Source organism: Lagenorhynchus albirostris, chromosome 10, assembly GCF_949774975.1.
Source record: "Lagenorhynchus albirostris chromosome 10, mLagAlb1.1, whole genome shotgun sequence".
In the NCBI taxonomy this organism is placed as follows: domain Eukaryota; kingdom Metazoa; phylum Chordata; class Mammalia; order Artiodactyla; family Delphinidae; genus Lagenorhynchus; species Lagenorhynchus albirostris.
In genome coordinates this window covers 38,956,396-38,981,706 of record NC_083104.1, presented here as the reverse complement: position 1 = coordinate 38,981,706, position 25,311 = coordinate 38,956,396, and the positions used below count along the sequence as shown (strand labels likewise).

Genomic DNA, 25,311 nt, shown 5'->3' with positions numbered 1-25,311 from the left:
AGATCTCTGTGCAGAAGTGACTTGTATCTGAGAAACCCTTGGGCATTAGTCACTTGTCACCAGGCAACTTCAGAGCACACCCTAGGGCACTGCAAGCCAGGAAGTAGGCAACGGTAGGAAACGCCTGACGTGAAGCAAGACCTCACTCTCAAATGTGACCGAGTCTCATGCAACAAACTTTCTGAAAACAGAGGCTACATCTCCAAATAAGGATCCCACTGCTCCTAAAAGATACTCTGGTTAAGCCTCTGGTCTCCTGGCACCTTTCTACTGAGATATTTCCTGATCCTAGGCATGTCCAGTCATTATCATCACAATGAAAACATGCCCTGACCTATGGCTGAGGCTCTGTAACATATTCATGCCTGCCCTCCTTGCTCCATTGCTCTCTGCTTGCCTCTCAGATGTTCTCCAGGCCAAATGCCACTCTGAGGATGAGTCCACTCCTTAAGCCCACCCTCTGACCTCAGGTATTCAGAGGCCAGCATCTGGCATTATCATTAAGACAACAATCAACTCTTAGCCAGAATCCTCACTGCTTTCACAACATCCTAAGCTGTGATCTCCCCCTCCACCAACAGTGTTAACCCTCATATGCATGCAACTCAAATCTCTATTTCAGAAACACTGGCTTCTTCCAGCTCTGGGCAAGCAGTCTTTAAAGGGGACTGTGGTGCAGAGCTAACTGGGCCTTATAGACATCAGGCAAGTAAAGTTAGAGAGAATTAAAGAGTTTTAGAGAGGGGCTTCCCTGGTGGCTCAGTGGTTGAGAATCCGCGTGCCAATGCAGGGGACGCGGGTTCGAGCCCTGGTCCAGGAAGATCTCACATGCCATGGAGCAACTAAGCCTGTGCGCCACAAATACTGAGCCTGAGCTCTAGCGCTCGCGTGCCACAACTACTGAAGCCCACATGCCCGTGCTCCACAACAAGGGAAGCCACCGCAATGCGAAGCCGGTGCACCACAACAAAGAGTAGCCCCTGCACTGCAACAAAGAGTAGCCCCCACTCACCACAACTAGAGAAAGCCCGTGTGCAACAACGAAGACCCAACGAAGCCAAAATTAAATAAATAAAGTTATAAAATAAAATAAAGAGTTCGAGAAACAGAAAAAATGGGGCCAGATGGATACAGAACCTTGGAAGCACTAACACAGAGGTTGGAGCAATTCACAGGAAGGAAAAAAATATCTGAAAATGCTCAGAGTTTACCAGGTGGCTCTCACTAGTGAATAAAGGAGCTGAATGAAAACAATTTCATTATGCTGTTCTCCTGTCAGGATATATGTAAAATTGATTCTACAAGTGGGTTAAAAAAAAAAGGATTAAGCCAATCATTGTCTTTCCCTGGATGACATACTCACTTGATGTACTTTCCCATTCCCTCAATTTTATCCTGTGTCGTCTCTGACAGACAACGTACTACTGAACAGGTCTGGTTTACAAAAAAAAAAGTCTGATTTGAGAGCTTGTCTTTTTTTTTTTTTTTTTTTGCGGTACACGGGCCTCTCACTGTTGTGGCCTTCTCCCGTTGCGGAGCACAGGCTCCGGACGTGAAGGCTCAGCGGCCATGGCTCAGGGCTCAGTAGTTGTGGCTTGCGGGTTCTAGAGCACAGGCTCAGTAGTTGTGGCACACGGGCCCAGGTGCTCCACAGCATGTGGGATCTTCCTGGACCAGGGCTCAAACCCGTGTCCTCTGCATTGGCAGGCAGATTCTTAACCACTGCGCCACCAGGGAAGTCCTACACTTTCTTCTCAAGTGCGCACAGAACATTCTCCAGGATAAATCATATACTGGGTCACAAATCAAGCCTTGGTAAATTTAAGAAAACTAAAATCATATCAAGCATCTTGTCCGACCACACCGCTATGAGCTTAGAAACAAATTACAGGGATAAAAACATAAAAAACACAAAGACATGGAGGCTAAACAATACATTACTAAATAACCAAGAGATCACTGAAGAAATCAAAAAGGAAATAAAAAAATACCTAGAGACAAATGACAATGAAAACACAACGATCCAAAACCTATGGGATGCAGCAAAAGCAGTTCTAAGAGGGAAGTTTATAGCAATACAAGCCTACCTCAAGAAACAAGAAAAATCCCAAATAAACAATCTAAACTTACACCTAAAGGAACTAGAGAAAGAAGAACAAAAAAACCCAAAGTTAGTAGAAGGAAAGAAATCATAAAGATCAGAGCAGAAATAAATGAAATAGAAACAAAGAAAACAATAGCAAAGATCAATAAAACTAAAAGCTGGTTCTTTGAGAAGATAAACAACACTGATAAACCTTTAGCCAGACTCATTAAGAAAAAGAGGGAGAGGACTCAAATCAATAAAATTAGAAATGAAAAAGGAGAAGTTACAACAGACACCGCAGAAATACAAAGCATCCTAAGAGACTACTACAAGCTACTCCATGCCAATAAAATGGACAACCTGAAAGAAATGGACAAATTCTTAGAAAGGTATAACCTTCCAAGACTGAACCAGGAAGAAATAGAAAATATGAACAGACCAATCACAAGTAACGAAATTGAAACTGTGATTAACAATCTTCCAACAAACAAAAGTCCAGGACCAGATGGCTTCACAGGTGAATTCTATCAAACATTTAAAGAAGAGCTAACACCCATCCTTTTCAAACTTCTAAAAAATTGCAGAGGAAGGAACACTCTCAAACCCATTCTATGAGGTCACCATCACCCTGATACCAAAACCAGACAAAGATACTACAAAAAAAGGAAAATTACAGACCAGTATCACTGATGAATATAGATGCAAAAATCCTCAACAAAACATTAGCAAACAGAATCCAACAACACATTAAAAGGATCATAGGGCTTCCCTGGTGGCACAGTGGTTGAGAGTCCGCCTGCCAATGCAGGGGACATGGGTTCGTGCCCCGGTCCGGGAAGATCCCACATGCCACGGAGCGGCTAGGCCCGTAAGCCATGGCCACTGAGCCTGCGTGTCCGGAGCCTGTGCTCCACAACGGGAGAGGTCACAACAGTGAGAGGCCTATGTACCGCAAAAAACAACAAAAAAAGGATCATACACCATGATCAAGTGGGATTTATCCCAGGGATGCAAGGATTCTTCAGTATACACAAATCAATCAATGTGATACACCATATTAACAAATTGAAGAATAAAAACCATATAATCATCTCAACAGATGCAGAAAAAGATTTTGACAAAATTCAACAACAATTTATGATAAAAAACTCTCCAGAAAGTGGGCACAGAGGGAACCTACCTCAACATCATAAAGGCCATATACAACAAACCCACAGCAAACATCATTCTCAATGGTGAAAAAACTGAAAGCATTTCCTCTAAGATCAGGAACAAGACAAGGATGTCCACTCTCACCACAATTATTCAACATAGTTTTGGAAGTCCTAGCCACAGCAATCAGAGAAGAAAAAGAAATAAAAGGAATACAAACTGGAAAAGAAGAAGTAAAACTGTCACTGTTTGCAGATGACATGATACAATACACAGAAAATCCTAAAGATGCCACCAGAAAAATACTAGAGCTAATCAATGAATTTGGTAAAGTTTCAGGATACAAAATTCATGCACAGAAATCTCTTGCATTCCTATACACTAACAACGAAAGATCAGAAGGAGAAATTAAGGAAACAATCCCATTCACCACTGCAACAAAAAGAATAAAATACCTAGAAATAAACGTACCTAAGGAGGTAAAAGACCTGTACTCAGAAAACTAGAAGACACTGATGAAAGAAGTCAAAGATGACACAAACAGATGGAGAGATATACCATATTCTTGGACTGGAAGAATCAATATTGTGAAAATGATTATATTACCCAAAGCAATCTACAGATTCAATGTGATCCCTATCAAATTACCAGTGGCATTTTTTACAGAACTAGAACAAAAAATATTAAAATTTGTATGGAGACACAAAAGATCCCAAATAGCCAAAGCAGTCTTGAGGGAAAAAAACGGAGCTGAAGGATCAGACTTCCTGACTTCAGACGATACTACACAGCTACAGTAATCAAGACAATACGGTACTGGCACAAAAACAGAAATATAGATCAATGGAACAGCATAGAAAGCCCAGAGATAAACCCACGCACCTATGGTCAACTAATCTATGACAAAGGAGGCAAGGATATACAATGGAGAAAAGACAGTCTCTTCAATAAGTGGTGCTGGGAAAACTGGACAGCTACATGTAAAAGAATGAAATTGAACATTCCCTAACACCATACACAAAAATAAACTCAAAATGGATTAGAGACCTAGATGTCAGACCGGACACTATAAAACTCTTAGAGGAAAACATAGGATCTTTGACATAAATCACAGCAAGATCTTTTTTTGATCCATCTCCTACAGTAACGGAAATAAAAACAAAAATAAACAAATGGGACCTAATGAAACTTAAAAGCTTTTGCAAAGCAAAGGAAACTACAAACAAGACGAAAAGACAACTCTCAGAATGGGAGAAAATATTTGCAAATGAATCAACTGACAAAGGATTAATCTCCAAAATATGTAACAGTTCATGCAGCTCAACATTAAAAAAACAAATAAGCCAATCCAAAAATGGGCAGAAGATCTAAATAGACATTTCTCCAAAGAAGACATATAGATGGCCAAGAAGCTCATGAAAAGCTGCTCAACATCACTAATTATTAGAGAAATGCAAGTCAAAACCACAATGAGGTATCACCTCACACAAGTCAGAATGGGCATCATCAGAAAATCTACAAACAACAAATGCTGGAGAGAGTGTGGAGGAAAGGGAACCCTCTTGCTCTGTTGGTGGGAATGTAAATTGATACAGCCACTATGGAGAACAGTATGGAGGTTCTTTAAAAAACTAAAAATAGAATTACCATATGACCCAGCAATCCCACTACTGGGCAAATACCCAGAGAAAGCCACAATTTAAAAAGACATACCCATGGGCTTCCCTGGTGGCGCAGTGGTTAAGAATCCACCTGCCAATGCAAGGGACACAGGTTCGAGCCCTGGTCCAGGAAGATTCCACATGCCACGGAGCAACTAAGCCCATGCGCCACAGCTACTAAGCCTGCGTTCTAGAGCCCGCAAGCCACAACTACTGAGCCCGAGTGCCACAACTACTGAAGCCCGCGTGCCTAGAGCCTGTGCTGTGCAATGAGAAGCCACCCAATGAGGAGCCCACACACCGCAAGGAAGAGTAGCTCCTGCTTGCCACAACTAGAGAAGAGCCTGCGCGCAGCAACAAACACCCAACACAGCCAAAAATAAAAATAAATAAGTAAGACACATGCACCCCAATGTTCACTGCAGCACTATTTACAATACCCAGGTCATGGAAGCAGCCTAAATGCCCATCGACAGACGAATGGATAAAGAAGATGTGGTACATGTATGCAATGGAATATTACTCAGCCATAAAAAGGAACAAAATTGGGTCATTTATAGAGACGTGCATAGATCTAGAGACTGTCATACAGAGTGAAGTAAGTCAGAAAGAGAAAAACAAGTATCATATATTAACGCATATATGTGGAAACTAGAAAAATGATATAGATGAACTGGTATGCAGGGCAGAAATAGACACACAGATGTAGAGAACGTATGAACACCAAGGGGGGAAAGTGGCAGGGGTGGTGGGGGTGGGGGTGGGATGAATTGGGAGATTGGGACTGACATGTATACACTAATATGTATAAAATAGATAACTAATAAGAACCTGCTACATAAAAAAATAAATTAAATTAAAAAATTTTTTTTTAAAAAGGAAAGTGTTTTTTTTTTCCCTTTCACCTCCCCATGGCTATTCTTCTGTTCTTCTTTAGTTTACAAATCCCAAGTTTTAGTTAGAGCCCTTCTAACTGCTAAAAGGCATTTCCCAGCCTCCTTTGAAGCCAGGTGTGGTCATATAATTGGCCAGAGATGTAAAGGCAGATCTTCTATGTGATTTCTGGGAAATTTCTTTAAAAGGAAGGGGCAAGGCTTCCCTGGTGGCGCAGTGGTTGAGAGTCCGCCTGCCGATGCAGGGGACACGGGTTCGTGCCCCGGACTGGGAAGATCCCACATGCCGCGGAGCGGCTGGGCCTGTGAGCCATGGCCGCTGAGCCTACGCGTCCGGAGCCTGTGCTCCGCAACGGGAGAGGCCACGGCAGTGAGAGGCCCGCGTACCGCAAAAAAAAAAAAAAAGGAAGGGGCATGTCCTTCTTCCCAATTCCTCCTCAGCTACTTGAATGCAGATATGATTGGTCCATCTCCAGCAGTCATCATGGACCATGAGTTGACCACCTTTAAAGTTGAAGCCACGCACAGTAGAGCAACATGACAAAACAGCTGGATTTCTAATAATAGCAGCATTGAACTGCCCACCTCAGAAATTCTTTTTGGAAAGATATAACCATCTACATTGCTCGACATGCTAACTTTCAGGTCTTTCTTCATTGCTACCAAAGCTTTCCTAATCAATACAACATATTATATAAAAGATGTAAATTCTACTTTTGTATTTCTGGTAGTTACTCCACTAACTTACTAGGATCTATAACTGTTTTTATTTTTCCCCATCATAATTACTTCAACTTATTAACTACATTTCCCTGTAAAAGTAGTTCAGGACATTCTCATCTCTCTTTACTGCTTCCTATCTCCTCAACTGTCTTCCATGTTGGGATTACCCAGTATTTACTTCTGGATTGTTACTGATAGAGGCTGCTTTCTTAAACCTTTCTTCTTACTATTACTAAACTTTTTAAAAACTTTTTATTGAAGTATATTACATAGAGAAATATATACTTTATGAGAGTACAAAAATCAAGACATTCCTGGGAATTCCCTGGTGGTCCAGTGGTTAGCACCTAGCGATTTCATAGCCATGGCCTGGGTTCAATCCCTGGCTGGGGAACTAAAATCCCAAAAGAGGCATGGCACAGCCAAAAAAAAAAATCAAGACATTCTCACCAAGCGAATACCCCTATATAACCAGTACCCTCAGACCAAAAAACAGGACAGCACCACCCCCCAGGTGTCTTCCTCACGCTCCCTGCAGTCATGATTTTTCTCTAAGCTAACCTCCATCATGACCTTGACACCCATAGATCAGTTTTGCGGGTTCTTAAGCTTTATATCAAGGGACTCAAACGGTATGCCACGTTTTGTGTCTGGCTTCTCATTCACATGGTTTATGAGACTCAGTGTTGCTGTGGCTGGAGAGAATTCTATTGCATGCATACACCACAATTTATCTATACATTCTATTTTTGGTGGACATTTAGGTTAGCTCCAGTTTGTGACTATGACAAGCTGTGCTGTCATGAACATCTTTGAATGTATCTTTAAGTGAATGTGAGATATATTTCTGAATGCCTAAGAGTGGATTGCTGGGTTGTAGAATATGCACACAATTCGTCATTTAGTACTTGTTGCTAAACCTTCTAAAGTCACTATACCAGTTTATATGCCCCATCAGCAAGTTCCAACACCTCTACAACACTTGACACTACCTGTCTTTTTCATGTAACCATTCTGGGGGATGTGCAGAAGCACTGCATTATGGTTTTAATTTGCCATTTCTGGATGACTGCTGAGGTTGAGCACCTCTCCATATGGTCGCTAGCCACAAGGTAGCCTCTTTTTTTTTTTAATTTATTTATTTTTGGCTGTGTTCGGTCTTCGTTGCTGCACGTGGGCTTTCTCTAGTTGCAGAGAGTGGGGTCTACCATTTGTTGCAGTGTGCAGCCTTCTCATTGCGGTGGCTTCTATTTTTGCATAACATGGGCTCTAGGTGCACAGGCTTCAGTAGTTATGGCATGAGGGCTCAGTAGTTGTGGCTTGCCGCTCTAGAGTGCAGGCTCAGTAGTTGTGGCGCACAGGCTCAGCTGCTCTGCAGCATGTGGGATCTTCCCGGACCAGGGCTCGAACCCGTGTCCCCTGCATTGACTGGCAGATTCTTAACCACTGTGCCACCAGGGAAGTCCGGTAGCCTCTTTCTTAAAGTGACTGTTATAGGTTTTCTCGCCCTTTTTTCTAGAAGGGGTGTCTGACTTTTTCTTACTGACATTAAGGGGTTTCTTTGAAATTCTGGATATAAACAATCTGTCAGACATACGTATTGCAAATAGCTTTCTCACTCTGTGGCTTGCCTTTTCACTCTTTTAGAACAGTCCTGAATTTAAAAGTCATCCACTCAGGCTTCCCTGGTGGCGCAGTGGTTGAGAATCCACCTGCCTATGTAGGGTACACAGGTCGGAGCCCTGGTCCAGGAAGATCCCACATGCCGCAGAGCAACTAAGCCCGTGAGCCACAACTACTGAGCCTGTGCTCTAGAGCCCACGTGCCACAACTACTACAGCCCTCGCGCCTAGAGCCCTTGCTCCGCAACAAGAGAAGCCACTGCAATGAGAAGCCTGCGCACCACAACGAAGAGCAGTCCCCGCTCACCACTAGAGAGAAGCCCGCACACAGCAACGAAGACCCAATGCATCCAAAAATAAAAATAAATAAATTTATTTAACAAAAAAAAAAAACCTTAAGAAAAAAAAAGTTATCCACTCTATCCATGTCCTCCTCTATGGTTTGTGGTGCTGTGTCTTGTGTAAAAATTCTTTGCTTACTCCAAAGTCATAAAGTCCTTGCATTTCTGGTCAACAGAACACTTCACTAGTTGAATACTCTCCCTTGCACCTTCTGGATTTTACTGCCTGCTCCTGGACGTTAACACTACTCCCCCAAGAGGTTTTCAAAGAGAAGCTCTGTGTAGAAAACTTTCTAAAGTCATCTATGCCAGAGAAAATTATCTTTACATTCAGATAACAGTTTAGTAGGTTTTAAAATTCTAGTTTTTGGGCTTCCCTGGTGGCGCAGTGGTTGAGAGTCCACCTGCCGATGCAGGGGACACGGGTTCGTGCCCCGGTCCGGGAAGATCTCACATGCCACGGAGCGGCTGGGCCCGTGAGCCATGGCCGCTGAGCCTGTGCATCCAGAGCCTGTGCTCTGCAACAGGAGAGGCCACAACAGTGAGGGGCCTGAGTACCACCAAAAAAAAAAAAAAATTCTAGTTTTAAAGTTATCTTCCTTTGGGACTTCCTTTGGTGGTCCAGTGAGTAAGACTCCACACTCCCAATGCAGAGGGCCCGGGTCTGATCCCTGGCTGGGGAACTAGATCCCGCACACGTGCCGCAACTAAGAGCCGGCGTGCCACAACTAAGAGCCACGTGCTGCAACTAAAGATCCTATGTGTTTGGGCTTCCCTGGTGGCACACTGGTTAAGAATCCACCTGCCAATGCAGGAGATATGGGTTTGAGCCCTGGTCCGGGAAGATCCCACATGCTGCGGAGCAACTGAGCCCGTGCGCCACAACTACTGGACCCAGCGCACCCTAGAGCCCGTCCTCTGCAACTAGAGGCCACTGCAGTGAGAAGCCCGCACACAGCAAAGAAGAGTAGCCTCCAGTCGCCGCAACTAGCATGCAGCAATGAAGACCCAACACAGCCAAAAATAAATAAATAAATTTAAATAAACAAATAAATAATAAAGATCCCATGTGTCACAACTAAGACCTGGCACAGCCTAAATAAATATTTAAAGTTTTCTTACTTTGATACTGAAAAAGTATCTCCTAGGTCCATTGTGGCTGTTGGGAGGTTTGATATTAATCTGCTTCTCACTGTGACTTTCTCTTTCAAACAGATTTGACATTTTCCCTACATCTTTGTTGTTAAATTTCAATCTAACGTGTCTTGGTGTGGGCTTTGTTTTTTCTGTCATGTTTAGCATTCTTTACATTTAAGATGCATCCTCGGGCTTCCCTGGTGGCACAGTGGTTGAGAGTCCGCCTGCCAATGCAGGGGACACGGGTTCGTGCCCTGGTCCGGGAAGATCCCACGTGCCGCGGAGCAGCTAGGCCCGTGAGCCATGGCCGCTGAGCCTGCGCGTCCGGAGCCTGTGCTCCGCAACGGGAGAGGCCACAACAGTGAGAGGCCCGCATATCGCAAAAAAAAAAAAAAAAAAGATGTATCCTCTTTCATGATTTCTGAGAAACTCTTGGTCATTATTTCTTCTAACATTTTCTTCCCCTGTCCGTCATTTCCTCTCTGCTTCTGAGATTCCTATTATCTGGACACTGACATTTCTACTCCCATCCTCCACAGCACTTTTCTTCTATTATCTTCCACCTCCTTATCCCCTAGAATTCTTCAACCTGACCTTCCGACTTCTACACTCAAGTCTTGAGCTACATCCATTCTGCTACTCAACCCAGCCCCTGAATTCTCTGTTTCCACGTAGGTATCTCCTTGTTCCTCTTTCATGTACCCATTTGCTCTTTCTCTTTAGGATTTCCATTATGCTTCTTCTGTCCTCCTAAGCAGCTGGGAATATGAATTCTGCTCCAACTAGCACAACATGTCAATTTGTCACTTTCCTTTAATTCTGACTATACTTGTCAGCTTCTTGTTGTGGCTCCCTGTGAGCCATTCACCAGGTGAGATCACCCCGCTCCTCACTCACCATACCCCTCAAATGAGCTCCCCACCTCACAAAGGCAAAGATGGAAGCTAGAGTCTCACAAGGATCACAGGCCAACCGCCGCAGCATCTCTTGGGCCTTATCCCCTCAGTCCTCCTGTCATCCCTCCAAGCACCAGCCATAACAAACTACTGCTGGCCTTCAACCAGGCCTGCTCTGCCTCACAAAGCTGTTCTCCACACCACACTCACTACTGATTCCCTCGCGTCCTTCATGACCATGTTCAAATGGTACCTCAGTGGGGTCTCCCCATCGGCCTGTTTAAATATGCCCAAAGCCTTAGCACTTGCTTATTTTCTTCCCTGATTTTTTCCCACAGTACTTGTAAATCTTCAGACATGTATTTTTTTAATTTATCTATTTTCTGCTCCTTGAGGATAGAAACTTTGTTTTGTTTATTGCTGTATCCTTGGCATCTAGAAGAGTGTCCGGCACTACTGAGGGAGTAGGGAGGCGAATGTGACTTAGGACTTCTGCTCTGAGCTCATTCACCATTGGACACCCTCTACCAGGAGACTCAAGCCTTCAGGGCATTTCAATGAGGCACTCCTCTTTTCCAAAAGCTGTTTCCCTTCACTGGAATCTCTTAGGCCTGAGGGTGTGGAAGGGATGGGGAAAAGCATCAGTAGGAAGAGAAAAAGGCACAACTGAAAACAGTCTCCCTTGGCCAGTACACACAGGCTCTTCCACTCCAAGCTGTCAACCCTACCTCACAGACTAGAATCCAAGCACCTTCTCCCAAGGGGGTTGTTGCAGTTTTTATGTTATTTTCTCTTGGTTCTGTGGCATTTCCATTCCAAGAAGGGAGTCAGCAGGCTGGGCTAGTATATTTGTTTCCTATGGCTACTGTAACAAATTACCACAAACTTAGTGGCTTAAACAACACAAAGTTATTATCTTACGGTTTTGGAGGTCCAAAGTCCAAAATTCTTCTCACTGAGCTAAATCAAGGTGTGGGCTGAGCTGTGTTCCTTGGTGGGGGCTCTAGGGACTTCTAGAGGCTGCCCACCTTCCCTGGCTCATGGCCAGTTGAGTCTTTCTCACACTTCACCACTCTGACTCTGCTTCTGCCCTCACATCTGACTCTCCTGTCTCCCTCTTTCATTTTTAAGGACCCTCATGATTATACTGGGCCTACCCAGATAATCTAGGATAATCTCCCCATCTCAAGATCCTTAATCACATCAGCAAAGTCCCTTCTGCCATGTAACCTAACATATTTACAGGTTCTGGGGATTAGGACATGGACTCTGGGGAGGGACATGATCATTATTCTGCCTACCACAGCTATTTTGTCATCTTCTCAAGAACTGGTGACCAGAGTTTCTTAAACTGAAGTCCACGGCTAGGTTTCAGGGTGTCTGTAAAACCCTTGAGATTATTGGCAAAATGTTGCGTCTTCCTGCATTGTTTCTTGAGAAAGAGCTCAGAGCTTTCATAATTTTCAAAAGAGCTAAGAGCCCATTACTACAAAACAGTCACTGTCCAGGGCCTGACTGAGGGAAGAAAGCAAAGACCAACACTGTCCCCATTAACTACCGGAACACAGACACGATTCCCCCATCTTATACCATAAGAAAAATTCAACACTTCTGTCCCCTTCTCAGAACACGCATTAACTTCACGCCACACATGAACATCTCCTGAGACAGAGGTGCCTGGAGCCCCAGTTAAGGAGCAGAGTAATTCCCACAGCGAATGACGAGGACAACAATGAGAAACAGGCCCCTGGGTAAGGAGTGGGATGGGATCAAACTATTACCTTTAAGTCATGCAAGACCCCATGCCTGAGCCCACTTCTCTTCCATCAAAGCCTCTAACTATAGGTGGAGAAAATAAATGCCCTTGACAGAGACAAAGCCACCTCTTGGCAGAGCAGATCCTGGCCCAGATCCTGGCCTCTTCTCTTCTCCTTTCATTCTCAACAAGCAGAGGCTCACTGCCTTGTTCACACACCTGACAGCTTCCCCTGAGATGGCTGCCCAGCATGCTGCTTACCAAAAGCCAGATTATAGACTCTGGATACATAATTGAAAATGTTTTCATCTGATTTAGAATTTTTTCTTTTTTTCTTAGATCAAAACATTTACTTTTTTGTGTTACAAAAACAAAAATAAATCCAAGGAGGTAATGAAATAAACATTTTTTAAGTGTCCCACCCTGGGTTCTCTGCTCTAGAATTTAGTAAACAGTTCAAGTTTAGGTTGCTTCAGCACTTCTGGATGCTATGATGTCTCCATCTTATAACCATGTTTCTCTAGTTCAGCTCGTAACTGATTGGAGAAGTCATCCTCTACATTGTCATCATCCCAATTATCCTCCCAGACATGTGCATCTTCATCTTCATCTAAACCAGCCCAGTCACAGCCGCCACTGCCGTTGCAGCCTCCCAGGCCGGCTCTATCATAGAGACTAGAATTTTATTTTCTTAGTACAAGTAACTGCCTTAGGAAATAGTGTCTCCCTTACACCCATGTGCCCAGCTACAGGGAGAAAAAGTCCACTTACTTTGACTGCAGGGTCTGCCTTGGCCACGTGCCATCTTCGTTTTGGGGCTCAATTACTAGCACCTGAGTGAAAGGGGAAACCATATTAGGAATGTGCAAACCATCTCACTGTTGACATGCTCAGAACCAAAAGATACGTGTCCACACACCCTGGGCAGAGCTTTCTGCTGGGGCATGGCTTGGGCCCTCCTACCTGACCCTGGTACAGCCCAGCATCCTGCACAGTGTTGTCTAGCTTGCTCAACTGCTCGTAGGTGTTGCTCATGTATTTGTTCCACAGCCGTGTCTCACGGTCCGCAGGGATGTTGAACAACTTCCGCATTTCCTTCTCAATGGTTGCTGGGGACAGGCAGAAACATCACTCAGGGCTTTCTCCAGAAGCAAGACCAGCAACAGCCATGGCAAGCTAATGCTCATCCTCCGTCCTTTTCAGATGGTCACTGGATGCTCTGGATCAAAACTTCTGACCGACCTTAGCCCCTTGGTGACTCCTAAGGCAAACATCTTCCATGGCATCCTCTTACACTCATACAACCAAAAATTGTCCCTATGCTTCCCATTCTTTAATGATGTGGGTCCCCATTTTTAGCATAGAAGCAACATGGAAAAGTCAGAAAACTTACCTTTGGAGGTAAGATAGATTTGGTTTCAAATGCTAGCTCTGCCGTTTTCTCACTGAGATTTCTGAATAAGTGACATTAATCTCTCTGAATCTGCATTTCTTCACCCTTCTTACCATATATTAAGTGGGCAGAGACCATGCCCAGTGTTTTATACAATATGATTCCCAGGCTTAGCTGTCCACAAGAATGCCCTGCGGAGCAGGCTCCCAGGTCAGGACTGGTAACCACAACCCGAGATTATTTGGGTAACAAGTCTGAAGAGGGTGCCCCAGCTTCCCTCTCATTAGCCACAATGCCCTGCACTCTCACTGGATACCTGGAACTCCAGCCCAGCTACTCACCGATGGTGTCTGCCTTGCTGAAATGGCAACTCAGCACATTGGTGGGGTCACTGTTCTCACAAAGCTTCAATTCCAGCAAATACACCTCCACCTTGCAGTGCTTGACAAACAGGCCATGCTCTACAACCTGTAAACAAGAGGCACGGGTGAAGGAGCAGTGGTTCCACACCAGGGCAGTCTTGGAAGCAACATGTCTCATCAGTGGCAAAAGGCACAATCCACATGATAATCAGTTTCCTTAAGTGATAGGGGGATCAGAAGTACAGATTTTTAAAGCCACTGGCATCTGTCCTAGTTTAAAAACCTTACTTCCACTCATTAGGACCAACCAAGAGCATCTGGATGGAACCAGAGCTGGCAACAACTGTGCACAACAGGAAAGTCATTGTTCATCTCTTAGTGGGTATCATGATGCTTCCCCTGCAGGGTCTGTGGAATTAAGAGGCCTAGAGAATACAGTTAAAGCCCTTGGCAGCACACTCGCCACATGGCAGGACTGTGGGCAGGTGCCGACATCTGTGGGAGGCTGGCATGCCCCTAACCATTTGATACCTAACCCCTCTTGGAGTCCCAGGTTTCAAGGTGGAGAAAGAAGGTAGTTCTGGCCCTGAAGAGCGACTCTTAGAAGCTTGGCCTCAGGACTGCAGCCTTTTCCTACTCTGCTAAGAAGGGAAACTAAACACCAGGCAGAGTAAGAAATTTACCCAATGCCTACGTATCAGCAGTCATGTGGACTCCTGTGATGTCCCCCTCCAGTGGGATAAGCAAACAACTGTGGGAGTCAGGCTGGTGGTATTCTCACCAGTCCTGTCTACAAGAGAGGCTAACAATCTGGGTTTCTCTCCCAGGGCCTGCCTTCCAAGAGACTGTTCTCTTGGATATAAAACACCTGTTTTCCGAGGTACTCAACAGTGTGACCAGAGATTCTTAAGCACAGGGGGGAGGGACTTCGCGGGTGGGGCAGTGGTTAAGAATCTGCCTGTCAATGCAGGGGACACAGGTTCGATCCCTGGTCGGGGAAGATCCCACATGCCGCAGAGCAACTAAGCCTCTACACCACAACTACTGAGCCCACGAGCCACAACTACTGAAGCCCACACGCCTAGAGCATGTGTTCCACAACCAGAGAAGCCACTACAATGAGAAGCCCACGCACCTCAACGAAGAGTAGCCCCCGCTCACCGCAACTAGAGAAAAGCCCACACGCAGCAATGAAGACCCAACACAGCCAAAAATAAACAAAAACACCAAACAAACAAAAAAGCACAGGGGGAAAAGCAATATCAGAAAGGTTAAGTTAAACAAGAAGCAGTACATTACTGTATACCCATATGACCCCAAGTGAACTTTCTCTCACAGAACCTTCCAGAATGTGCTCTCACTGCACCGCTGGACATATCCCAAGCCACTGGGCAGCTGTGATGTCTGGAGGCCTCCATTCAACTTCTTACGTATGGCCAGTACCCCAGGAAACCAATACCAGTCAGTGTCAGGGAGCACTCACAGACACTGACCAGCAGGTGTAACAATTCATGTACTCACTTTTCTGACAATGGGCTGCTGGCCTTCTACACAGCCATACCAGTTTAGTAACTTATTCCAGGCCTCAGCTGGGACCAATACATAGTCCAATTCATCAATTAAATGTTCTTTCAAGGTCTGACTCTCAGGATCTGAAAAAGGAAAACAGCACATAGCTCACTGCTTTTCTCCCCAGAAATGTTTGTTTTACATGATTCTTATGTACTTTTCAGAAACATGAAAAGCATTTATAGGAATAAGTACAAAATTCCAAAATTCTGTCACTGGCCATAACACAGAGCAGACCTGGAGTCTTTTTTTTTGTTTGTTTGTTTGTGGTACGCAGGCCTCTCACTGTTGTGGCCTCTCCCGTTGCGGAGCACAGGCTCCAGACACGCAGGCTCAGCGGCCGTGGCTCACGGGCCCAGCCGCTCCGCGGCATGTGGGATCCTCCCGGACCAGGGCACAAACCCGCGGCCCCTGCATCGGCAGGTGGACTCTCAACCACTGCGCCACCAGGGAAGCCCCAGACCTGGAGTCTTTAGGCATGCTTTCTGAACACTTTATGAGGAACTTGTATTTCTTCCATAGTTGGAGGGAGAAGGAAAGAGAAAAGAGAAAAACTCCAATTTACACTTTCAAAGTGCTTCCAGATTCCACAATTAAAATTGTTTACTATGAATATTTAATGTAATATTCTGCTTAGTGAAACTGCATTAAGGTCAGATATCATCTTCCTTTGAAAGATTTACTAAGAAAGCAAAGCAACAAATCACTGAAGTTAAATTTATTTTACCAAGAGTCATTTAGCATTCTTAGTTTTCAACACTCCAAGTGAAAACTCAGCTGGACATCGGCCATGTGGAGGGAGAACACCTTTAACATGTTAAGCATCCATCTTACACCCCACACGGAGGCAACATGACTGTGAGTCAGAAAAAGACATCCATGGTCTGAAACATACTCTCTCAATGGAGGACCAAGGGACTGGATCAAGGGAAGACTAATCATCTCCCATCAAGGAAGCCTCCCTAAGCCAAGCCTGTGCCCATCTACACCCACTCCCGCAGTAGCAGAAGCCACTGTTCTCCAGACAAATGAAGCCATGAAGCCAGGGAAGCAAAAAGTACCCACAATGGTGCAACTCATCTGTAATTCAAGGCAGACAATGTTAAAAACAAAAACAAACAAAAAAACAACAAAACAAAAAACCAAAAATGGCATGCACAAGGTGACCAGGGCTTCCTATCACCTCTCCCACCAGTTTACACCCTACCCCATGAGGTCTTCTGCCCTTCCTCAGGGTGAGTTTCAGATCTGATCCATCTCTGCCTTTTTCATTTCCAAGGAAAAAGGAAAGGAACTAAACAGGCTTGGAGAACAGGAATACCAAGGTGAGAAGGATGAACGGAAAAACAAAATGTGGTATATACACACAGTGGGATATCATTCAGCCTTTAAAAAAAAGAAATTCTGACATGCCGTTAACATGGATAAACCTTGTGGACTTTATGCTAAATGAAATAAGCCAGTCACAGAAAAACAAACACTGTATGATTCCACTTACATTAGGTACCTAGAATAGTCAGACTCAAGAGACAGAAAGTAGAATGGTGGTTGCCAGGGGCTTGGGGGGAAAGGAGATTGGAAATACTATTTAATGAGTATGGAGTTTCAGTTTTGTGAGATAAAAAAGTTCTGGAGATGGGTTGTGCAACAATGTGAATATACTTTACACTATTGAACACTTAAAAATATGCAGATGGTAAATTTTATGTGTATTTTACCATAATTTAAAAGAAAAAAAAAAAAGTGGCTCCTTCTCACTGATGAGCCAACCACATTCCACAGCAGCTCTGGCATGATTAATACTGACCGACCACCCCTTTTCTATTTAGCAACAGAAGGATGGCACAGGGCTAGTACTTATCAGTCTACTTGAAACAAGAGCTTCTGAAAAAAACTGACACCTAAACTCCAAGGTTTTCTCTGATTTGCAAATTAAAACTCATGAAGGTTATTCACTTGTCTTACTTGGAGACATACACCTTCATTTCTAACACTAAGCACTATGCAGATCTGGCCACGCAGCAGCCAGAAACCTTTAAATGTGGGAAAAGAACCGAGAGCTTTTAGCATCATCAACCCCAAGTACATCAATTCTTACAAGGCTTTCTCCTCTGGGGCTCAGTGACAATTTTCTCAAAATGTCATTCTTATGACACTATAGGGCAAACACAGGAACTTAACTGGAATTTTCAATGCAGTTCACTATTTTCACTTAAAACTGGATCAGTCCAAGGGCAGCATGCTAAAAATCACACATGAGTTTTACAAAAAGGATTTGGACTCTGCAAATTTCTCCAACAGAGGCAAATAAAGGCAAAAAAGGAGAGCACAGTTTGGTCTAAGCATTGGGACTCCAGATATACAGCAGGGACACAAATGGAAACAAGAGAGGGGTGCTCTGCAGACAACATTAGCAAGTTGCCCTTCCCCCTCCTTCCTACATGTTCAAGAGCCCCTTCTAGGTCATTCCCATGACCCTAGGCGGAAGGCAGCCAGACTGGGACTGGCAGGTGACTGGAGAGCCCAAGAACTAAGAGGGTGGCCCTCACTGGCCAGAGATAGACCATTCCCACACTGTCAATGTTCCAGGGTCTGAACAGAATGTACTTCTCACTTCCCAAGCACACAACAAATGTTTTGAGCCTAAGCCAGGTGACATCAAATTGGAAGACCGCAGAAGGAATGCTTGTCCTTAGCTGAAGGTCAGGCAAAATTACTTCAGAGGGTCCCTCCAGCTCTAGCATTCTCATCACCAATACTATTAAAAGCCTTAAGAATTCTCCTTTTCAAAAAAAAGAGGGAAAAGGACAAAATGCAAACACAGTGCAATGATCCTTTGGGGTAACTTCATGGTATACTGCCACCATCTGACTTACATCAATAAACAAAGCCTATGACATTACTGTCATTCAGACCTCCCCTAAAACAAGGTACATGCTGAAGCACTGATCATTTTTAAAAACACTCAGGTAGTGTTATGTACTTGAATCAAGCCTCAAAAGCCTCATGTACTGTCTGCCTTCCTTCTGCCCTGATTGTGGGCCCAGGCAACAGATCACCTCTGTCGTGGTTGCAAGGGAGTCTAAAGCCAGGCAGAACAAAGCCTAGGAAAGGCCAATTGCCATTTCTGTGCATCTAAAGGTGCAAGCCAAGCTCAGGTGTGTCATACATCACTTTTTCAGTCACTTCTTCCATTGGGAGCTGACTGTGATCATAACTCTACTAACCTTCCACCTCCCCTTACACTACTTCTATGACAAGCACGGCCATCACAGGAATGCTTGATGAATGTTGACAGGTCTACAATTTACTTCACTGCAAAGGTAATACAGAAAATTCTGGTTCTCAAATTTCAGATTCCAGATGCCGTTTCAAAATGATATCCTAGGGCTTCCCTGGTGGCGCAGTGGTTGAGAGTCCGCCTGCCGATGCAGGGGACATGGGTTCGTGCCCCGGTCCGGGAAGATCCCACATGCCACAGAGCGGCTGGGCCCGTGAGCCATGGCCGCTGAGCCTGCGGGTCCGGAGCCTGTGCTCCGCAACGGGAGAGGCCGTAACAGTGAGAGGCCCGCGTACCGCAAAAAAAAAAAAAAAGATATCCTATTTCTTTCCATTCAATTCACTAATCTAAAATCTGAAATCTCTAGCAGAACTAATTTGAAAAAAAGAGAAAGAGACAGGCAGACAGAAATTTAAAATGCTAGAAGCACACTCTTACCAAGAGCAGTTAATTTAGGGAAAAAAAGCAGCTTAACTTCTCCATGAGGGTCTGCATAGACTTCTGCTATAGACACAAGTCAAGGACACTTGTTTCTATCCCCTCACAGTAGCAAAGTCAGGTTCAAGATATCCATATGACAGATAAACATGACCTCAGGCCACTACCCAGGTGGACATTTCAGTTAGATAAGCAACAGGATACTGCACCTGAAAAGAGTCCGGAGTTATCTATCGGGCCAGGAAACAGATTATGTTCACCCACACTGTACATATCCCAGCTGTCGAAGCCCACATACTTCTTCCATTGCTTGAACCACCGGCTGTCAATAAGATACCTAGAGACAGACAAAAATTTACCATACCAGGCAAGCTGAGCTTGTAAGTTCCTGCAGCTGCTCCCTCAATTTTTTTATGGTCCTTCCACTTGGGGAGCAAGCAACCCCCACTGAAAAACACACTTTGAAGAGCAGGAGCAGGACCAGGCCCTGCATGGCACAGTGAGCCTGGCCCAAGGCAGGCATCCATTAAGTGAAATGATTGTTGAAAGAATCCATAAATGAAAGGAAGGAAATGACTGGCTTCAAAATGCTTGTTTAAAGAAATTCTTTCTATGGGGAAAACCTTGTTTGCTAATGACCATGTCATTAATTTCATAATGATCTTTGTAGAGGTCCTTGTCCAGGCAGACAGTTTGGATACAGTGCTTTGCTTGATATGAAGAGCAGTAAAACAATTTTCTTTCTAAAAATGAGGTAATAACATCACACACTTCAGTTTTCCTCTGAGGACCAAACAAGATATCAAAAAATGTGTTTGCGTGTGTACATATATGTGTGTGTGTGTGTGTGTGTATATACACAGACACACACATACATGTTCACATATATACACGTACATATATACATATAATATTGTCTTGGTGTGTTTATCTTGTCAAAAAAGCATTAAGTTGATCTGGTTATATTTTAGAAGTATCACCATGCTGTTTTACAATTAAGACAGAAGATGGCGAAAACCTCTGTAGGGGAACAAAGCACAACAATTATATTGGTGAGTCCTTCAAATTTTACAACCAACACACTTCAGAGATCAGGCAGCTTCCCCAAGGCCACAAGGATCCATAAGTATATCCAAATCTCTAAAATGCTCTTTCCCCTCCAAACACTTTTAATGTGTGATTTTAGCCTATGTGAAACTTCTCTGCTTCTGCTGAGTATTTTTCATGTGCCACCACTACTCAGGATATCATCTAAAAGTACTTCTGCCTGCCCTGCCTTTCACAGCCTGGCTAGCTCAAGAACACTGTAAAGACTGAATTCTTCCTAATCTCAATGCTTCTCTTTCCTGCTCAATTCCTCTGTCACTATAAGGGGCATTATGACCACTACCATAGTTTCCCAAAGAGGGTTGATCAATCATATTCAATGCAAAGACAAGCCCCAGTTTTCTGCTCCCACACAATAATACCACCCAGGAATCTCTTCACTGGTGGAAGTCCTGTCCCTTCTACTAGACAATTTATTAAGAAAAACTTCCTGACTCAGACTTGCTCTTCTAAATCCTGGTCTTTTAATCCTCTTTTTAGTTAGGCTCTAGGCTACCTGCCTCTCCCACTCTGAAATGCTGCCGCCACAATTATTTTTGACATCTGCTACCAAAATAACCTGCGGCTCTCAGACATTTGTTCAGCCTCTGACCTTGACGTCCGTTCGGCAGTTTACAAGTATCTACTTCGGATCTACGCCTCAACCAACTGAAGGCAGGGGCCCCAAATATCGCTACCCTGGTTTTAATAGTAAGGAATCAGGGTCTGTGAGGTGTGGACGCCTTCGCCCAAAGTCACAAAGGGAGTCCTCAAAGGTAAAGACCTCTCCTCAACCTGAAGATCCCCGAGAGCATTCCGCTTCTGTCCATCCCGTAGCCCTAGCCTCCGCCGGATCCGCCCCGTGGGGCTCCGAATGGTCCGGGACGACCCTCAGCTCCACCCACGCTTTCCCAGAGGTAATCTAGGGCTCCCTCCCCTAGAGGGAGGGGCGGGGTTCAAGCCACTCTCTCAGGGTCACTAACATCGCCCCCGCCTGGCCCCTGCCCAAGCCGGGAAAGAGGGGCCGGACCTGAGCGTCCGAGCGCCGGCCCCAGACCCTGTGGGGCGGAAAGGCGGGCCCAGCGCTCACCATTGCGCCCCTCGTTGGAGCGTGGTCCTCATTAAGGCCCCGAGCTCGGATTTCTGGGTCTCCGCATCCGGTCGCTCACAACAGCCCCCGCCTTCCGCCATCTCGTCCGTGTCTCCGGCCCTACCGGCCCGGACATCCGCCTCGCGCACAGCGTGCTGTGGTCCGCGCCCACGCACGCACGCACGCACGCACACGCGTATGTGCGCGCGCCCAAGCCCCTCCCTTCGCCGCGGCCCGCAGCGCCTGCCAGCCTCTGTCTTTCCAACACCCACGACGCGCCGCCCCTCTCCCGCCAGTGCGCGGTGGAGCCGGGAGGGGGGCCGGAAGGGAGGCCGTGCGGAGATGAAGTCGGCGCTTCCTCCGCCTGGCAGGTCTCGCCGCCTGGTGGCCGTCCGGCACCCCTTTCCCTGTCCAACCCGGTGATCTCAAGGAGTCAGACCGCAGGCCCCACGACCCTTCCGGCACCCACTTCCGGCCAGCGGTGTTATCCTGGTCTTAAATAAACGCAGCGCCAGGTGCGAGAAGCCGTGGAACTAGATTTTCTTGTTTTCACTCCAGCCAGTCCACTTTCAGCAGAGACCTTAGGCAAGTCTTTAGCTGCCCAAACGTGGGCTCCAGGTCCCTGTACGGGAGACCCTACAGAGATTTTGGGGAGTGCCAGGTGCACCAGCGCTTTGGGACCGGGACTCGACGGTGTGGCCTAGTCATTAGCAATAGTGTCCGTCTGGACGCCAGAATCACCTGGCCCAGGCTGAATTCCACAAGCCCTCCACTGAGCTAGCTGCTTACTTTGTCAGGGAGGCAGGCAGCCACAGAGGGGCCATAGCAACGGGGGTGGGAGGAGAGGACTAGATGTATTCTCCACATTAGATGTCCAGGCTGCTGATTTGTTGCTACAGCAAGATATAGTGTCCTCAACACCGTATGTTTTCCCCTCGACCTTGCATACAAAAAACACAGCCCTCCTCCTGGAGGGGGAAGTACACCCAGAGCAAGGAGGAGACCAGGCAGCTGGCTTAGGTGAGTCTACCAGTTCCCACCCTCAGAGAAAAATAAGATCCAGTACCTGCCTTTATACGATCTAATAGAGGAGAGGGGATCTTCCACAAATAGCCCCAGTGCCAAGAAGTGCGTGATAAGCACCGTTACAGGCTATGAACCAAAGACTAGACCCAGAGCTGTGAAAGGGAGCCTTTGACTTAAGTACCTTTTGAGTGTGATTTCTTTTTTTTTGGTCTACGTTGGGTCTTCATTGCTGTGTGCAGGCATTCTCTAGTTGCGGAGAGCGGGGGCTACTCTTCGTTGAGGTGCACGGGCTTCTCATTGCGGTGGCTTCTCTTGTTGCAGAGCACAGGCTCTAGCCACGTGAGCTTCAGTAGTTGTGGCACACAGGCTCAGTAGCTGTGGCCCACGGACTTAGTTGCTCTGCGGCATGTGGGATCTTCCCGGACCAGGGCTCGAACCCATGTACCCTGCATTGGCAGGCTGATTCTTAACCACTGCGCCACCAGGGAAGTCCCAAGTGTGATCTTGAAGAAAGCATAGAAATGACGGTGCATGTTAAAGGAGAGGAGACTAGAGACGTCAAAGAGAATTTCTGGAGCAAGCAAGAAAGGATTAAAGAGTGAAGATTAGGCCAGTTGAGCTGGGCACAGACTGAAAGGACCTGAGAGCTAAAGCTAGAAGGGAGGCCGGAGGGACCATATGTCCTGCCTTAAATGACGCACAGATATTGTAGGAGGTTGAAGAGCAGAGAGAAATAGCTGAGGGTGCTTTATGCCTACAGTGGTGCAGCCCAGAGACCTACTAGGAACCTTTGGAAAGGTGCCTATGAGGCAGGACAGGAGAAACAGATGAGCCATGTTCAGTGTTGGGGGTGGAAGAGAGAGCTGGCCTGGTGAAGCTGTGGTAGGTCATTTGAACAGATTTACTATTTTTATGTTGGGTTTTGGCTAATTGAAATTAATTTGCACTCCTAGGACATCTATCACACACCATCTGGTAACAGAGGCCTTTTGGCAGTTGGGTAGATAGCAGGGGAAAGTAATTTGGAATTAAAACTGCCTTGAATAACCACATAGCAGTTAATCCCCTGCAGATAAGAGTTACCATCACGTGATAATTCTACATCTGGGGAGCCAACCCTGACACCCCAAGTGCCCTCCTGTGAAAGTTCTTTGAAATTGTTAAAAATGTTATCAAATGAGAAACACTGCCTTTAGTCCTATTTATGGAAGAAGAAAGTTGGGTTACTGACATGACTTCAGAACCTACATTACAATGTCTGCTTGCCTCTTCTTTTTTTAGCAGTTTCTCCTATACCATTTATGGCATGGGTCAGAGTCTTAAGGAAGTAGGACAGGTTGTCAGCACCACTAGAAAGAGGGACAAAACCTAATTATAAAAATGAAAACTTTGGAAAATCTTTTTAAGCCTGGATCTCTTCAGTGCTATTAAATAGCTGTAAAAATAGTACACTAATTATGGGTAGTCCCTAAAAATTTATATTAAAATTATCAAGTGCCAGTAGTTAAAATGCAAGGAATAATGTGAAACTTCATAATCAGATCGCCATTATTTCCAGTTTTAAAACTTTCTTAGTGAGTTTGATTATATGTTAAAAACTGAGAACTAGAAACAATGAACATCTGCCTGTGTGTTCCTGGTGTTGTGAGAGTGACCCGCGGATTTGGGAGGAAAGGAGTTGAGTGATTCAACTCAGGAGACACCCTGGCCCCAGGACTGTGTTCTCTGTTGGGCCATTTCCCCTAGGGAGAGGTATGGGCCTAGTAGGCCCCTCTCTTGGCCCTGCAACCAAACCCCAGAACTGAACAACTCACCTGTTGCCAAGGGAGCTTGGAGCACAACAACAGGAAGGAAAGCAGGAAGAGAGCTGGAGGCGACAGGTCTGGCTGATTGGTTACATACTACGATCTTGGACTGTGATGATCTATCTAATTGAGGGTTTGTAATGTCTGGGTGTGTGAACTTTAAGTTTTATTTGGTTCCAAATCATAAAGTTCTTGCCTTGGCTGGTACTATGGCTTGCTCTAAACCTACCTGGAGTTGGCCCTCCCCAGTCACCCTTGGTCCACACTTGGCCGGCAATCGTAGAGCATATGTGGCTGTATTCACAAATACTGGGCACCTTTTTTTTTTTTTTTTTATCGGCTGCATTGGGTCTTCGTTGCTGCGTGTGGGCTTTCTCTAGTTGCGGTAAGCGGGGGCTACTCTTCGTTGCGGGGTGTGGGCTTCTCACTGCAGTGGCTTCTCTTGTTGCAGAGCATGGGCACTAGGCGCGTGGGCTTCAGTAGTTGTGGCACGTGGACCCTAGAGAGTGCGGGCTTCAGTAGTTGTGGCATGCGGGCTCAGTAGTTTTGGCCCTCAGACTTAGTTGCTCTGCGGCATGTGGGATCTTCCCAGACCAGGGATCGAACCCTTGTCCCCTGCATTGGCACGGGGATTCTTAACCACTGCACCACCAGGGGAGTCCCTTGGGCACCTTTTGATTAGAGGTGGCATCAGGAGAGAAATACTTTTTTTTCCTTCTTGCCTGTGCTTCCTTACCTTGCCCAGGGGACTGTGAAAAAGTGAAAGGCTCTAGAGGTACATTTTAGAAAAATTAAATGTCTTATCAGTGACACTTTCACCTCTGTTACATAAGCGTTGGGTTACTGGGGAAGGTGACAGAGGCAAAAAACTGAATGAATCTCACAGAAAGGATGTGGGATCATTTTTCCCATGTTGGATATTCCATTCTGGTTATGCCACTGTCGGTAGCTAGCCCTGATTGGGTGGGGAAGGTGTTGTGTCCTGGGCCCATGTG

The 25,311-nt window shown here is 45.5% G+C and overlaps 2 protein-coding genes across 14 annotated transcripts in view; both read right to left on the bottom strand.

The window, feature by feature from the left end:
• Positions 1–21,747, bottom strand: part of USP4 (ubiquitin specific peptidase 4) — a 46,963-nt gene extending 25,216 nt beyond the window's left edge. For 3 of the 13 annotated variants that reach the window (XM_060161899.1, XM_060161900.1, XM_060161898.1), the window contains exons 1-5: positions 21,486–21,746; positions 19,519–19,646; positions 15,544–15,674; positions 14,002–14,128; positions 13,039–13,100 (exon numbers count right to left, since the gene is read on the bottom strand). In XM_060161899.1, coding sequence (XP_060017882.1) covers positions 13,087–13,100; positions 14,002–14,128; positions 15,544–15,674; positions 19,519–19,646; positions 21,486–21,586 — 501 coding nt within the window. In that variant the 5' untranslated portion in view covers positions 21,587–21,746 and the 3' untranslated portion in view covers positions 13,039–13,086. Of the gene's footprint in view, positions 1–13,038; positions 13,101–13,186; positions 13,377–14,001; positions 14,129–15,543; positions 15,675–19,518; positions 19,647–21,485 lie in introns of those variants that run through there. The other 10 variants (XR_009542800.1, XM_060161896.1, XM_060161897.1 and 7 more) reach the window with 10 other exon arrangements.
• Positions 12,627–12,944, bottom strand: LOC132527369 (26S proteasome complex subunit SEM1-like; the record flags this gene model as incomplete). The annotated part of the gene is made up of 1 exon (XM_060162989.1): positions 12,627–12,944. A coding segment is annotated over one exon (189 nt), but the record flags the coding sequence as incomplete, so codon positions are not given.
• Positions 21,748–25,311: the final 3,564 nt, after the last annotated feature.